Source organism: Diabrotica undecimpunctata, chromosome 9 (genome assembly GCF_040954645.1).
Source record: "Diabrotica undecimpunctata isolate CICGRU chromosome 9, icDiaUnde3, whole genome shotgun sequence".
Taxonomy (NCBI): Eukaryota; Metazoa; Arthropoda; class Insecta; order Coleoptera; family Chrysomelidae; genus Diabrotica; species Diabrotica undecimpunctata.
The window spans coordinates 38519212-38537403 of NC_092811.1; the positions used below are offsets into that span (position 1 = coordinate 38519212).

At 33.6% G+C, this 18192-nt stretch overlaps 1 protein-coding gene across 3 annotated transcripts in view; it reads left to right on the plus strand.

Annotated features, from left to right (window-relative positions):
- The window catches only part of LOC140449876 (uncharacterized), a 117515-nt gene that overhangs the window by 77437 nt on the left and 21886 nt on the right, over positions 1-18192 (plus strand). Inside the window, exon 2 of one of the 3 annotated variants that reach the window (XM_072543270.1) lies at positions 4096-5684. The exons of the other annotated variants lie outside the window; for them this stretch is intronic. Within the exon in view, the coding sequence (XP_072399371.1) occupies positions 4096-5258 (1163 nt within the window). The 3' untranslated portion in view covers positions 5259-5684. Of the gene's footprint in view, positions 1-4095; positions 5685-18192 lie in introns of those variants that run through there. 3 annotated transcript variants of the gene reach the window in all.

An 18192-nucleotide genomic window follows, 5' to 3' on the forward strand; every position in this document is an offset into this window, starting at 1 on the left:
AGTTCGGTAGCATCTTAACAACTGACTAACTTTTAACATCGCGTCATATATATACCAAAAGTATTAAGTTCCAGAACATTCGGGAGTTGTCCCACCTCTAATTCGCCTACGTGACCTGTTGTTCTGTCTCTCACTCGATGGATCGCGAATGTTCTTGATGCCTTTTTAGAGTTACCCCTACAGTTAGGTGGCTAAACTATAGTCAATAAAAACAGAGGGTGTCCCATTACCCAGGGCACTTAGTAACTTTCAGATCATAATCCTCCTCACGTCAGTCACACGATGAGGAGGGGTGGAGGAAAAGCCTGGGGGTCAGATAGGTACCACTTCAATAGCGAAGTGTGACCGGTTTTATCTTCGGACATTTGGATCCCACCTTTCAATGGTATACACATGTTCCTAGGGGCAGGGTTGATCACTGCGCGCGTGTGTGTGTGTGACTCAGGATCAATTGTTAGATCACAGCCTCACCTAGAGCATATTACGCTCTAGGGGGTCACCGGTCGGGGCTCTGCTCCATTGCTACCGCAAATTTTAGAATCTGTAACTAGTCTTCGCTCTTCAAAAAGTTGTTTCATTTCAACGATGGCCTACCTTATTATACATATAAGAAATTACATACCAAGACTTGGTAAAAATACCAACATCCAGCAGTTAAATTGGACAAATGCTTAGGGGTACTTCGTACATTATACACGAAGCCGCTGAGCAGAGTGAATTTCATAGGTCCACTCTTGCTGCGACGACAATCAATGCAGTAGTTATAATCTTGAACATGCCACAAGTAAACAATTTCAGAACCTTTAACTTAAGTCAATATTGTGTTGAAATGTGTCAAATGTGTTGAACTAATGATGCCACAAAATTCATTTGATTTGAACGTACTCAAAGGTTTGGGGTGATTTAGGGCTGCACACCCCCCTTAAAGTTTTTCTGTGCTCTTAGATTTTGTTGTTTCTTTTTTATGAAAAATGCTTTCAGAATAAGAGAGTAAGGTGTCCATTTATATTACAAAATGTCAAGTAGTTTAGGAGATAATGCATAAAACAATTTTTATTTTGTAACTTCAAAGGGGTGTAATTTTTTTTGTGTACACTTTCGTACTAAGGTAAGTTGGATTCAGTCAATTTATTTTTCCCCTGGAACGCGTGATTTAATTTATGACATACCTTTTTGAAACAAGCTGTATATCTAACCCTGAGTATACCTTTTGGTCTTCTTCCCGTACGTGTCCGCGTTAGCATTTTCTTGGATACAAGATCTTCCTGTATCTGGTTTACGTGTCCCATCTTTCACAATTTTCCAATCTTGGAGTGATGGCTGGTTCTTTATATGCATTGAACAATTCAAAGTTGTATCGTCTTCGCAATGGCGTTGTTTTCTTGCAGTCCCTTGTCCACATCGTGATCAACTGTATTTGTTATATTTGCTATTATAGGAAATAACAAAAAAAGTTGTTTACAAAAATAGGAGCCACTGTAAGCTTCACATTTTAAAATTAGTTACATGTATGCAAGATCTTTCATAACACTGGACTGTATCAAAGAATTTTTTTTATTAAACATTCAGTATTTTATTTTAAATTTAAAATCCCCTTCAATTCCTCGTTACAAAGATACGAAGTTGTAACCTGTTATACTAGGTATTTAAAAGAATCTAACCAATATTACATGAAAATCGTATTAAGTTTAACTCTCTCTATAATTAAAAAGAAGAATAGTGAACTATTTTTATAAATTGAATTTATTGACTTTATTTATTATAAAAAATGTTCTACACTTTACAACACTTTATGAGTTTATTTACATACATTTATTTATTTAATCTACTTAGAAAACACTTAAATATTAATTTATTTACACTTATATAATTAATTTAAAACATTCACACCGGTTACAATCTAAAAAGCCGCGCGAACAATTTATTAATCGACACTTGTTTTCGTGTGTCCTTTTAAATCTCAAATCGTCCGTTTTATACCTGATTGTTTATCTAGAAAGTTCCGACGACTTCTTTAACCTTCGGTCGGGACGGAACGATATTATTCGATCCTCATCTGGAAAATTCCAATAGCAGTTATAAGCGACGACCCGTTATGACTCACATTTATCGTAACAATAGGAATAATGATCTATTTTCCTGTAGTTGCTTGTATAGCATGAATCACAAAAAAAATATTTTATAAAAGGTATATTAATATAAAAACCCATCTGGCTACATCACAAAACGTTTTCTTAATAACTATTCCATCATCAGTGCATTCTAGGTTTACATATTTGAAGCCACTAAATACATGTAGTTAGTTTAGTAATCAAATAAGATACAGAAAAGAAAATAATGTACATCAAATAATTATAAAAAAAATAACACACAGAAAACTAAAAAATCACTAATTTTAACTTATACTATTTAGATAAGATGTTCAAAATGACCTCCCAAAACATTTATGCATGGTTGAAAGTGGTCATTAAAATAGTTGCGTACATTACGAAGCATTTTAAAAAGTATCATAAATTTTATATTTTGTTCTCATTTTATTGTTAGATTTTAAGTGTTTGACAAGTCCGTAATGTTTTATTGGACTTATTGTACACTCTCCTTTTGATGGTTTCACTAATATTATTCTCTAAAGTGATTAGAGAATAATATTTAGCCTAGAAATGTAAAATTTTTCTGACCGTTGATTTTCATATGACTTTTTTTATGTTGATTCATTTTGGATTCTGATTTTGCTGTACACTCGTAAATATTTCTTCGATAATAGTAATCAGTTGTGTTGCTATCTTTAACACTTATAGGTGTTTGGATCTGGAATTTTCGATTGATATAATTATAGGCACTCTAAAAGTCAATGGGGAGGTGATGTGTGTCTGTATCAAATTCGTCCACTTTTTCTAGGATTCTCATCAGTTTAAAGATTAGATCTATTGTTGATTTTTGCAATCAGAAACCGCATTTACTAAATTGCTCATATATTTAGGAACGTTAAGCTCGATAATTCTACATTGGAGTTGTTCTCCTTTTTTGTGTAACGGCAAGATTATTCCGATATTCTATTCCAGCGGACGTTTCAGCGTGAAAAATTTTACATATCTAAGTTCACTAGTTACGGCAGATAACAATGTCAGTGAAGAAGTTAAGAGAAGAATACATATCGCTAATAAAACATAATGGACTAATTAAACATCTAAAATCTAAAAACATCGCAAGAAAAACCAAATGCAAAATATACAAAACCGTGATAAAACCGATCCTTGTATATGGATCAGACATGGACACTGTCGAAAAGCGATGAGTACTTATTAGGTACGTTAGAACGAAAAATCCTTAGACACATATATAATGGGGTGAAAGAAAATGACATATGGCGCAGAAGATATAACTTTGAACTGTACACAGCATACAATGAACCCGAAGTCATAACATCCATAAAGATCGGACGTCTGAGCTGGATGGGCCATGTTGAACGGATGTTGGAGACTGAAACACCAAAACATATAATGAGGCAAACACCAGTAGTGAGAAGGTCAAAGGGAAGACCCAAACTTAGATACATGGAACAAGTGGAACAAGATCTGAAAACACTTAAGGTTACCAACTGGAAAAACAAAGCAAGGAACAGAACGGAATGGCGGAAAATCGTAGAACAAGCCAGGAGCCAGAAAGGATTGTCGAGCTACTGATGATGATGAAGATTATTTCGATATTCTATTCCAGCGGACGTTATTCTATTTTTCCATATGGTCAGTATAGGTTCGAACATTGGTTTAATAGTTAGTCTTCGCCTTCTTTTCTCTCATATTGACGAAAATTAAATTCGCACAAACCATGCACATTTTTGCAAATGTACTTACCAATACCTGCATTGTTTAAGTAAATGTTTGCTGCCTTCCAAAAAGCCTGTGCTGGCTTTTGCTTCCAACTATGATAATTATTATATTTTTATTAATATTATAATTACAGTAAAATAAGTCTACTTTGTTCTATTAAAGTTAACCCCTTTAGCTTTCTTCTGAGATTTTTTAACCGATCATAAAATATTTTTTTATTTAAGTATGTACACGATAGTGGTTTAATAGATAATAACGATTTTAGGTTTTCCCCATGAAGATATACAAACTGAAGAACAGTTATTCAAAGACTATGTTAGAATTACCGCTAATTTGGATCAATGTTTAAGTGCCTCGAGTAATGTGAACACCGAGAAAAACTACCTTACCACAGAACATATGCGAATACATATTGGCGATAAACCTTTTTCATGTGAATTTTGCTCCAAAAGTTTTTCACAAAGATCCAAGTTAAAACGACATATGAGAGTACACACTGACGATAAACCTTTTGCATGTGAAATTTGCTGCAAAAGTTTTTCACATAGATCCAGTTTAACAGAACATATGAAAATACACACTGGCGATCAACCTTTTGCATGTGAAATTTGTTGCAAAAGTTTTTCACAAAGATCCAAGTTAACACTACATATGAGAGTACACACTGACAAAAAACCTTTTGCATGTGAAATTTGCTCCAAAAGTTTTTCACAAAGATGCAACTTAACAGAACATATAAGAGTACACACTGGCGATAAACCTTTTGCATGTGAAATTTGCTGCAAAAGTTTTTCACAAAGATCCAAGTTAAAACAACATATGAGAGTACACACTGGCGATAAACCTTTTGCATGTGAAATTTGCTGCAAAAGTTTTTCACAAAGATCCAAGTTAAAACAACATATGAGAGTACACACTGGCGATAAACCTTTTGCATGTGAAATTTGCTCCAAGAGTTTTTCAAATAGATCCAATTTAACATGTCATATAAGAATACACACTAGGGATAAACCTTTTGCTTGTGAAATTTGCTCCAAAAGTTTTTCACAAAGTTCCAGTTTAACAATGCATATGAAAATACACACAGGCGATAAACCTTTTGCATGTGAAATTTGCTCCAAAAGTTTTTCACAAAGATGCAAGTTAACACAACATATGAGAGTACACACTGGCGATAAACCTTTTGCATGTGAAATTTGCTCCAAGAGTTTTTCAAATAGATGCAGCTTAACAGGTCATATAAGAATACACACTAGGGATAAACGTTATGCTTGTGAAATTTGCTCCAAAATTTTTTCACAAAGTTCCAATTTAACAAAGCATATGAAAATACACACTGGCGATAAACCTTTTGCATGTGAAATTTGCTCCAAAAGTTTTTCACGAAGATCCGGTTTAACAGCTCATATGAGTATACACTGGCGATAAACCTTTTGCATGTGAAATTTGCTGCAAAAGTTTTTCACATAGATCCAGTTTAACAGAACATCCGAGAATACACACAGAGAGATTATGAGAATACATAATAGAGATCAGTTTTGCATGTGAAATTGACAACAGTTTTTTAAAAAGATCCAGGTTAACAGAACATGTTATATAAGAATACATACTGGAGATGAACCTTTTAAATGTGAAATTTGCTGCAAATTTTTTTCATATCGGATATAAATAACCCTTTAACAGGTTATAAAAGAATGTACTATTGCATGTGGAATTTTGTCATTTACCTAAGTAAAAATGCTAGAAAACAGTAATGAATTTAATAGTAAAATTTGGACTAGCGGAATTCATCTTTTTTATTTATAGTCGTAATTAACAAGCGAGTCTTTACATAAAAGTGTTTTATATCATTTGTGATTAATAAATAAACACAATTTAATAGTGAGAGCCTTATTGATTTCTTTAAACATTTATAATTGATCTGCAATATTAAGTTTAAAAGCGATTTAAACGTATGTTTTTAGGAACGTAGGTTAGGAACCTACCTGCAATACAACTTTTATGCGTAACTCTCGAGTTTGATGTAATATGTGGATTTAGTACTTTGGTGTTCTTAAATTAAAGAGAACTGGCATATAACATTTGTCTTATCAGTACTAGAACAAGTATGAAATTGAAATGAAATGTTTAAAAATTTTGTTTGAAGTCAAAACATACAGGGTGATCAACTTTTGTGGCAAAATCCATTATAAGAGATACCAAAAAACTTATTTACCCAAATAGGAAATTCGGCAGTTTTATAACAAAAGAATTGTAATTACTGTTGAATTAAGTTTTTAATACATAGCAGTAAATGTTATACAGGTCTGCTTAAATAGACATTGTGTAAATTTTTAATAGGTAGTGCTTGAATTTTCAATTTTTCTTTAATACCATAATTGATTCCACTGATACCAGTACGTTTAATAATTATTAAGTATATTTAATTTCAATTAAGTTTGGTGTATTTGTTACACTGTTGGATCACTTTATGTTCAGTGGAAATATCCAAAAAATGTTGGTGCCATAACGAAGCGTGGCCGGATCAGCCTAAATTATAGATTTATGTATAAAATTTATATTTTCGGAGAGACAAAATTTCTTTTTGACATAGAATAAGTTTTTATCTGTTATTTTATGGCTATATTCATTTTTCATTACTTTTAAATGAATATTTAAGGCTGTTTTAGCAGTTCAAGCCAACTGCGATTTGAAATGGGCGTATCACTTACTTTTCTACACTGCTTACGCGAGACCATCTTTACTCAGTGCCGCCGGCCGACGGGTAGTTTAATGACAACAAATACATTATTCTCCATTCAAATTAGTTTTAACACGAACTAACTGACCGTACGTTCATGAGATTTGACGTCACGAAGGCGATAACGATGAAACTAAGCCCAATGATGAGTAACACGTTTCACTATTAGATTTCAGTATTTTTTAGCAATTTTCTTTAAAGTTGGAACACGCTTTTCTCGATTATTACTGGACACAGAAAGGTGAAACAAAAATCAACGATTACAGAAAAAAAACTCTTTCGAGTGATGGGCGTAAAAAGTTTGGTTATAATAGAACGTTAAACAGTATATTCCAATTTTTCAACAGAAGTTTCAAAAAAATAAAAAAAGTAAAACCATCAGTTTAAAGGCAATATAATTTCGAATACCGTGTCCAAATTTCGAGACATTTTGTCAGTAAATAACAGAGAAAACACTGTCCCTTGGTTTTGATGCACCGATAAAACAGCCTTAATAGCAATTATTCAAAGCATATGTTTTGAATAGGTAAAAGAATAAGAATAAGAATAATACAATCAATTTATTCTACCACCAACGGCCGGTTTCGCATACTAAAATTTGCTAGGCACCTTCAGGTCAACGGTTCATGGTAAACTAAATGCTGAAAATATAATAACTCGTATTAGGATCTTGTCTGGTACAAAATGTATAGCAATTATGCCAATATTATATGTGTGCGATTTATTAAGTATGAATTTAAATTAATTAAATACATATTACTTACATACCGATACAAGGATTATTATTAAATGTTTGAGAAAACATACTTTAAAAATCAGTGATGGTAAACTGGTGACTGATGATCATCGGTTTTACTTCAACTATTTAACAATTTTTTTTTTTTTATTAACACCTGTGCGGTGTTTGTATACTGCTATCTGGTCACAAATGACCAATTATCAGTTATTTTCTGACCTAACATAATAACAGCAAATGATTAAATCTAAGGCTTACCCTATGGCTTACTCTTATTTTATCTATTAACTAATGCACTACAACTAACATGCAATAATTTCACAGCACTATACTCTGCTTTTTACACTAAACTGTTACACATTTACACTAGCTCAAATGGTTTTGTCCTTATGAGTCTTCTCTTTAGTTCAGTGTTGTCAAGAAGCTGGATTGCCTCGACATTCACATGACTATGCAGCCTCTGCTCGTGACTTGCTGCTGTTCTCTTGATTATTTCGATCACAGTTTCCATACCCAGGTCCTGGTGGAGGTTGCTGTTACGGATATACCAAGGAGCATCAACAATGTTTCTCAGTACTTTGTTTTGAAATCTCTGGATAATATGTATATTACTAGCTTTGGTACAGCCCCAGAGTTGGCACCTATATACCCATACTGGCCTCAGTACTTGCTTGTAGATGGATAATTTATTATGAATTGATAATGTTGAATTTTTTCCAATCAGCCAATACAATTTCTTATATCTAATATCAAGCTCCCCTCTTTTCTTTTTGACATGGACTTTCCAGCGCAGCTTCGCGTCTAGGGTGATGCCCAAGTATTTTGCTGATGTTGCATAAGGAATTCGGGTATCATTTATTCTAACTGGCAAATTTTCTATTTTTTTATTTGTAAAGTTAACGTGTGCAGATTTAGTCTCATTTAATTTTATTCGCCATTTTCTGGTCCAGTTATGTATTTTATTTACTGATAGTTGCAGCTTATCAGTCGCTTCTTCACTAGTGTCTCCTATCGCCAGTATGGCTGTATCATCCGCGAAGGTGGCAATAGTATTTTGTTCTAGCTCTGGAATGTCACACGTATACAGTAGGTACAGGACCGGACCTAAGACACTCCCTTGTGGCACGCCAGCTTTGATCTCCCTTAAGTCGGTGTAAACTTCTTCTTCTTTTACTCTGAAATATCTATTCGCAATGTATGATTTCAAGATTTCTGAATACTGTTTAGGCATGAACGTTCTTAGTTTATAGTTTAAACCGTCATGCCAGACTTTATCAAACGCCTGTGCTACATCCAAGAAGATTGTAGAACAGACTTTATTTTCTTCTAATGTTTTTTCTATTATATTCGTTATTCTGTGAACTTGATCTATAGTGGAATGTTGATTTCTGAAACCAAATTGATGATTTGGTATAAGATTTTTTCTTTCTATTATTGGTTTTAATCTTTTCAATAGAAGTTTTTCAAATAGTTTTGACATCACCGGAAGGAGTGATATTGGTCGATAGGATGTCACTTCATTAGGAGATTTACCTGGTTTGGCGATCATAATTACTTCGGCTACTTTCCAGAGTCTGGGAACATATCTCAATCTAAAAGCAGCATTTATTAGGTGTGTCAGCTTAACTATGGCTTTTCTTGGTAAATTTTTTAATAATTCGCCTGTTATGAGATCATATCCTGGAGCTTTCTTAGGATTTATATTCTCTTTTATCTCTGTTGATACTTCTCTAAGTGATGTTAACGTTATTCTTTCTTCAGTTTGGAAAGGTTCTTCCCATCTCAGTATTTCGCCATCATTGTGGTTGGGTTTGAACGTACTTTCTAAATGATCTGCAAATCGTTCTGCTTTCTGTTCGTTACTTCTAGCCCAGTTGCCGTTTTCCAACTTGATAGGAGGAGAATGAATAATTGGTCTCTTCATTCTTTTTGTTGCCTTCCATAAAGAATAATCTGTGTTTTGGTCAGCTGTTAAATTACTTAAAAAAGAATTAATTGTTGAATTTTTTATATTATTTATCTCCCTTTTTAGTTTTTGTGTAGCATTATTTAGACTAGTTTTGTCTCGTGGAGCTCTATATTGCTGCCATTTTTTCCTTAACTTCCTTTTTTCTACTATGAGTTCTCGGATTTCTTTTGGATAGTTGTTCCCTTTTGTTCTAGAAGTTATTGTGGGAGTATTTTCCCAAGCTGCCTGTTGGATATTTTTTATAAAGACTTCTAATTCGTCATCAAGTTGCCTCGTGTTTCTCAATGGCACAGCAAGATTAATTTTGTGTTCTAGGTTTATTTTGAAGCTCTCCCAGTCAGTTTTTTTATTAGTCAATATTGGATTAAACTCTTTTTTAATCACTGTATCACTCATAGTTAAAATTATCGGTGAGTGATCAGAGTTCATGTCCCAGCCGTCATTGATATCCAGATAGTTAGCTGAGATATTCTTGTAAATAAAGAAATCTATCAGGTCTGGAATTTTGTTCCTATCGGTAGGCCAGTATGTTGGTCTACCAGTAGAGATTACTTCACCCTTTTGTTCCTTAATAGCTGACAATAATTCTTTTCCTTTAGTTGTAGTTAGCCTAGAGCCCCAGTGGGTATTTTTTGCATTAAAGTCGCCACCGATGATGTATCTTTTTCCTAAAGTGTTCATAAACTCTTTATATTGCTCTCTTTTAATGGAGTGTCTAGGAGGACAATATATTGAACTTATATTTAAGGTATGTGTTTTCATCTTCACACAGACTGTTGTAGCTTGTATGTGCTCAGTTGCATATTTTAATTCCTCATGATGCAAGATGTTATCTTTAATTATAATAGCGCTTCCTCCTTTAGCTGCATTATCTGGGTGTACAGTAGAATATACTCTATACCCCCTAAATTTTACATATGACTGTTTAGTGAAGTGTGTTTCAGAAACGAGACACAGATCAATTTTCTCAATATCTAGTACTGCTTGCAACTCGATCTGATGTTGTAACAGTCCATTTGCGTTCCACGCCATTATTCGGAGGTCTTTAGCCATTTCTGATTTTCGGAATAGCTCCTTTAGCGCTATGCTCTAGTCGGGTAACTCTGATATCGATTTGAGTTATTTTGTCATCAATCTTGGTGAGCTTTTCCAATATCATTTTTAATGTAATGTCAGTTTCTTTTTCTTCTTGCGATGATGCATGTCTCCTTGCATTTTTTGTTACATCGCTGTAACTTCTATTTTCAGTGACCTCTGCCGTTTTTAGTTTTTTGCTTTCAATAACTCTATGGGGCGCTTTTATAACATTGCCTTTGTTTGTTCTCTCGTTTCTTATTATTTGTAATTTTTTAGCTATATAACATCCGCGGTAGTTTGCAGGATGGTTTTCTCCACAATGAACACATTTTGGTTTATCTTCTGGTGGTTTTTGGCAATCTTTAGTAAGGTGTTTACCAATACATTTTACACATCTTGGCTCCTTTTTACAGTATTTCCACGTGTGTCCGTAAGCCTGGCATCTTTTACATTGTGGGACTAATCTGGAACTCCTTAATGGCTCGATTTCAACTCTCGTACTAAGTATGTCTGTTATGCCGTAAATTCTATTTATATCTTCATCCTGTCTAAATGTTAGGATGAACATATCTAGTGGTTTTTTAGTTTTCCATTTGAATTTCTTATCAGCTTTAATGGCTTTATATTGTCGGTTTTGTAGGTCTTTTACTATTTCCTCTGGTGGCCATGTGTGATGTAATTTCTTAACAACAACTCTAATTGGTCTCTCTTGCTTATTATCATAAGTGTGGTACGAAAGGTTACTCGTATTTAATTTATCTATTAAAGCTCTATAATGATCGCTATTGGCTGTATTAATTTTTATAACTTCACTGTTTATGATTTTCATAGTGAATGTAATACCAGCCTCAGTCAGAAGCTTGCTTAGGTCAACAACACTTTGAAAACCTTCTACTACAACCGGAGGTGGTGGTTTTGGTTTTTTTATTGGTTTTTCAATTTGTGTTTCTGCACTTGATTTTTGCTGAGAGGGAGGAGATAATGAGGTATCCATTTTACGTTTTTTGTTAGTTTTCCTGTTTTCGGTTCTTATCCAGTCCGTTTCATACGCTAAATCTTCTTCATCGGTGCAGTATTCAAGTTTATCTGTTTTTAATTTCTTTTGTGATTCATCAGCACTTGCGGTTAACCCTGTATGTTGTTAGGCTTTTTCCAGCTGCGCTAATCTCTTTTCCATATCGGCGATTATTTGACTCAACCGTTGGTTATCCATATTAAGTCTCTTAACATTTTCTTCTGACTGACACCATGCATTATAAAGCGACTGCTCATTTTGTGAACGTTGTGTATTCTCTGCGAACATCGCATTGAATAACTAATATAAATAAATAAATTTAAATAGTCTAATAATTTTTGTTTAAGGCCTGGCCTATTTTATTTTTATTAATGGCACAAGCGATAAAAACAAAAACAAACATTGCGATAGCAGATCTGTCCAGATCTACTCTTCGAAGACAAACCTGCTCTGAACGTCTGTTGTTATTGTTTCTTTATTTTATATTAACAATGAGTATAAATACTAATAAATTATATTTAATTAACTGAACGGCTTACCGCTTCTATACTGGTTTATTCTCTTCACTACCGAACTCAGTCACACGCACGTGCTTACCGTCCGACAGTCAATCGACTAATATTTATTTAACAAATAAAGGGATAGTTCTTGAGGGTAAACTGATATTAACAACTAGGATAGGGATGTAGGTCTTATGTAAATTGTTTATTGAAAAGTAAATGTGATGTTATATTCTTTAAAAGATATTAATATTCATTGATGAGGTATGTTTTGAAATATGTGGTATTTATTGAAATTATTTATCTATAACAGACATCACTGTAACAAAGTAGAATAAGATAGATGTTCTATTTTTGATGTTAGTTTGGGTGTGCAAGTACTTAAATTAAAAGATTTTTAAATCCTCACTCTCCTGGTCAACATTGACCTTACTACTCCCAAACAACGAATTTCCTCAATTGTATAAAATACATTATCGAAATTGGGAATTATTCCAAGACTGTGTCACTCAAAATCTCCCAGAATTGTGTAACTTGTCAAGAACTAAAAAAACGGGACAGAGACTTCACTAATTGAAAGTACTCTCTAGATATTCTAAGCTTTCCAAAGATCAAATATAACAGCTATACTTCGATATTTGACCGGGTCAAATTAAAGGATGTTATCCACTTATTGTACGCAAGAGAGATACCTCTAGGAGTAATTAAAACACAATAAAAGTAAAAGAAGAACTAACTGATCCAGTTGAAGCTGGCAGTGGGATAAGACAGGGAGATTACCTGAGTCCTATATTGTTCAACGTGATCATATATAAAATAATAAAAAAAGTAAATAACTTAAAATAATCTGTTATGCAGACGACGCAATACTATTCTCTCAAAGTGAAGATGATTTACAACGTATGCTGCATCAATTTAATATGAGCGCCAGAAAATTTAACAAGTTAATTTCCCCAAAAATGGCAAATAGACAGTCGGATTTCAATACGAAATTTAACCATGATTTTTTCCCTATGCTTTTTTGTGTACTGAAAATGTCATATGAGAAAAGCAGAAAAAAAGGTAATTTAGACTTGAACCAGGGTGCGTTTTTTTGAAAATCAAATTTTTCTTATTACAAAAAATTTGTTTGGTTCCACGATTTTATCCCTTATTCCATTTTATGAATCGATAAAGGAATATTAATTTTGGCATAAGGGTTACTAGTGCCCCAAAGGATTTACATAGACATGTAATGTTAATAGGTTATTGTCCGTGATTTTATTCCTCATGCCAAATGGAAGTTTGTTAGTGTTGACGATAAGGAAGCTGCAAAAAAAGGCATAACCGAAGATCAAGAAAAAGAAAAATTACAATTTGGAAAAGTTGCAAAAATGTTTTAGCATCGTTCCGAGATTTTCGCTTATGCTATTAAAACCACTGTCACTAGGAGATTTTTTTTTAAGTGCAACCATTTTCTCCCTTATCCTTTTTGAATAGACATATATATATATATATATATATATATATATATATATATATATATATATATATATATATATATATATATATATATATATATGTATATATATGTATATATATAAGATTATATATATATATATATATACAAAAACCGCCCAAGCACTGAATCTAGAACAACTCAGCGTTAATAAAATTAACAAAGTTATAACACAAGAACTATTGAAAGCTAGCTCAGAAGTAGCAACCCACCATAACAACAAAAAATCCAAAATAAGTGCAGAATCGAAGAATATGCTGAAAAAACGAAAAGAGCTCCTGTCACTAAACAAAAGAAATACCACAGAATACAAAGAACTTAATCGAGCCATACGAAAACAGATAAAAGACGATATTAAAAAACATCAACAAAAACATGTAGAAAGAGTGATAGAGAAAAATCGAAGTCTGAAATATACCAAACCGAAATTAGGAAAGAAAAATATTATAACTATGAAAAATCAACAAGGCCAACTAGAAACAAGCAAAGCTCAGATATCAAACATAGTTGAAAACTTCTATACTGAGTTATACCGCTCAAGAAACGATCCCCCCGACTCTTTAAAGCAAAATCTGAAAAGACAAATAACAAACGTAAATTCTGAAGTAATGCCCGAAATAAGCGAAGTAGAAATAGAAAATGCAATTAAAGAATTGAAAAGAAATAAAGCACCGGGTAGTGATGGAATTCTGGCAGAAATGTTGAAAGAAGGCGGAGAAGAAGTCATCAGGTACCTAAAAATACTTTTTAATAAATGCCTATTTGAAGGAAACATACCAAAGGAATGGAATACTGCTAACACAATATTAATACACAAAAAAGGGACAATACAGATCTGAAAAATTATCGTCCAATATCACTACTATCACAACTTTATAAAACATTCACAAAAATAATTACAAATAGATTGACAACAAAGTTCGATGTATATCAACCAGTAGAGCAAGCCGGATTTAGAAAAGGGTTCAGTACATGTGACCATCTTCACACACTAAAGGTCCTAATAGAAAAAGTTAACGAATACAATTTACCAATCTGTTTAGCATTTATAGACTACGAGAAAGCTTTTGACAGCATAGAATTATGGGCTATTGAGGAAGCACTGGTCAACAGCAGAATAGATTCTAGATATAGGATATTAATACATAATATATATCAACACGCTGAAATGGTAGTCACGATGGATAACGGAATGAAAACGAGGCCAATAAAAATCAACCGAGGAGTAAGACAGTGAGACACCATATCTCCAAAACTATTTACTGCCGCACTTGAAGACATCTTTAAATCACTAAATTGGGAAACGAAGGGACTATCGATAAACGGAAAGTATTTAAACCATCTAAGATATGCAGATGACGTAGTACTAATAGCCGACAGCTGGAAAGAACTGAAGACGATGATCGATGAGCTTCATACGGAATCCATAAAAAAAGGACTGAAAATGAATCTGAGTAAAACTAAGCTAATGTTGAATAAAGATGATCAACCGACGATAACCATCCAAGGAACAAAAGTGGAACATGTAGAAGAATACATATATCTGGGTCAGAATATCAAGGTAAACAAAGAAAACCAAACTACCGAAATAAGCAGACGAGTAAGAATGGGATGGGCCGCATTTGGAAAACTCTCATACATACTGAAAGACAAAAAGATACCCCAAAACCTTCGAACCAAAGTGTTCGATTCTTGGATCAAGAATCGACATGGAAAAGATTCGAAAAACTCAGCGAGCCATGGAACGACAGATGCTTGGTATCTCACTAATAGATCGGCAAACGAACGAAGCAATCCGGAACAAAACAAAAATAAAGGACGCCGCGAAACAAGCAGCTAAATTAAAATGGAAATGGGCTGGACACAACGAACGTCTCAAAGATGGTAGATGGACCAAAGAAGTCGGAAACTGGCCACCGTATGATGCGAAGAGACCAAGAGGAAGACCTCAAATGCGCTGGAACGACGATATAAAAAAAAAAAAAATGTTTACAACTTTATGAAATAAAGTGTATTCTAATCGTTTTTATAATTTTATACGATTTTTTAATCGTTTTTATATTACCAGGAATTTATTATACAAACAAGATAACGACACTCCACAGTAACTTCAATCTTACCTGAATACTTACCTGCTCAACTAATGTTGACTAAGCTGGGGTACTTGCGGTCGGGTTTTATTGCAATCATTAAGCACTCAACCATTTTTCGTGAAATAAACTATACACACTACATTCGATATGCACTTATAATATTTTTACACACTTGTATCCCAAAGATTGTTTTTTTCATTATTATAACTACGTTCAGCGTCATTTATTTGAACGAATACATCTCTCACGTATTCAATGACGTCATCGCCCTCATAATATCTGAAGACCTATGAGTCGCCTACCAGTACCCATCCATAATTATTTGCCTTTAAGTCAAAGTAATCCAAATAAGCATTACTCCAAATGCTACCTATATAGGACGTTCTTAAGCAATGCTGCTTAAGAACGCTTCTTAATTCTCGCTTATTGACTTCAGTCCACTTTCATTTTGACTTAGAAAAAATGCAACTTTTGTATCAGCTTTCCCATGTCCCGCGCTGCAGATTCGTTAACAATTTGGAAGTGAATTGGGTTATTGTTAGCCGTATACTCAAAGCATATTATATATTTTCATAAGAAACATATTATCTTTGAATTTTATATTAAAAAGATAAAAAGAAAACTCTTTATCTTCTCAAAAATTGACAGCAGCTTGCGTATTCCAATGGTCAATGAGGAATTTTACCAAAGCATCCTTAAGTTTGACATTCTGCTATTCTTCACCAAAATCAGAAGTTCGACTGTGCTCAGGACCTATTTTATAAAAAGTTAGTAATATTAATTATAACAATAATGATAATAATAATACAACGAATGCTTGAAAATGACAACTACAAGCTATACTGAGACCGCACTGTGCTTACAGACCAACCAGTGGCGCATAATAGACCGGATCTCATACTAGTTAATAAAATTACTAGGCAAACAACAGTTATTGATGTGGCGATACCCAACACCAATAATTTACGTGTTAAATACAATGAAAAGATCGCCAAGTACAGAGATCTAGAAATACAAATCAGGAGACAATGGAGAATGGAAAGTACCCAGACAGTACCTATTATTTTATCTACTACTGGTGTTATTCCCAAAAACCTCCTAGAGAACATAAAACAGCTGGGTCTAAATGACCATCTCTATAAGGCCATACAGAAAGCTGTACTCCTCGCGACGTCCAGATGTGTACGAAAATTTTTGGGGGATACTTCAACATACCAAGTCACCTAGGGCTCGATAACACGGAAAGAGTCCCACCAGAGCTCAATCCTTTTGATACCGTAGGTAACTGGGATGAGTGAATTTTCCCCTTAGAGGGAGTGTGAGCCGTATGGCTAAATCTGGATACAACGAAAAGATTGCCAAGTACAGATATATGGAAATACAAATAAGAAGATGGAGAATGGAAAGTACGCAGACGATACTTTTCTACTACTGGAGTAATTCCGAAGAGCCTTCTAGAAGATATAAAAAAGCTGGGTCTAAATGAACATCTATACATATAAGATCATGCAGAAAGCTGTGCTACTCTCTGAAGATAGAACTGGAAATAATATTAATAGAACCATATAAACATAATACCTACATAATCACATAAAAAAGAAAAACTAATAAAAGAATGGAAATAATATTTATACAACCTTCTAAGTCAAAAATCACAGAATCAAACAAAGAAGACATTTATATGACAGTGGATGTGTCCTATTTGAGAATTCCAGAGGTCTCAAACAAACTAAAAAACCATAAAGCATCTGTGGTTAATGAAATACCAGCAGAATTCTTAAAATATGTGGAGAAGCATTATCTTACCTAATACACCAGCTAATAAATCACACGTCCACAAAAAGAGGACAAAACAAAAAGTATTAGCTACACAGGAGTATCACTCATTAACGGATAGTATAAATGGTTCTTGAATATTCCTTCTGGTAGAGAAGAATATCAATTCAGTTTTAGGGTAAACAAACCAAGTATTCATATCTAGATATAAGGAGTTTAGCAGAACCATACATAAACTTTCTATAGACTTCTGAAGGAACATAATAGCATAGCTAAAAACATGATGGTGCTGATGGCTAATCTCTAAATACCAGAGATACTCATTCGTGAGACCAAAGTCTGTATAAAGGGTGGAATATCTAACTGAAACAAGGGTACTTTATCACCCCTAATATGAAGACACGTTAGGAAATATATATATATATATATATATATATATATATATATATATATATATATATATATATATATATATATATATTAGAAACTCAAAACCTCCTGCTCAGAACATTAGCCAATCCGAGAAAAAAGCCCTGAAAGAACTTCGGTCAAATCCAGATCTAGTCATTCTTCCCGCCGATAAAGGAAACGCCACCGTCATCCTAAACACTTCTTCTTACATCAATAAACTTTCAAATCTCGTTAACACTCCAGACTACAAACCAATTCCTAATAATCCAACAACCTATCTGGAGAAAACAACAAAAGCCATTATCAATAAGACCTCTCTTACTGTTGACATCAAAAAATCCCTAATTCCTCGTGAAAAGTCTTCAAGAACATCTCGAATATATGGCCTCCCCAAAATTCACAAACCCGATATTCCTCTACGTCCCATTGTCAGTGCATACAACTGCCCTACACAACCATTGGCCAAGTATTTGGTCAAAACTCTACAACCTTTCGCCGAAAATGCTTCATCCTTCGTCAAAAACTCTTTTCATTTCATCGAACTTCT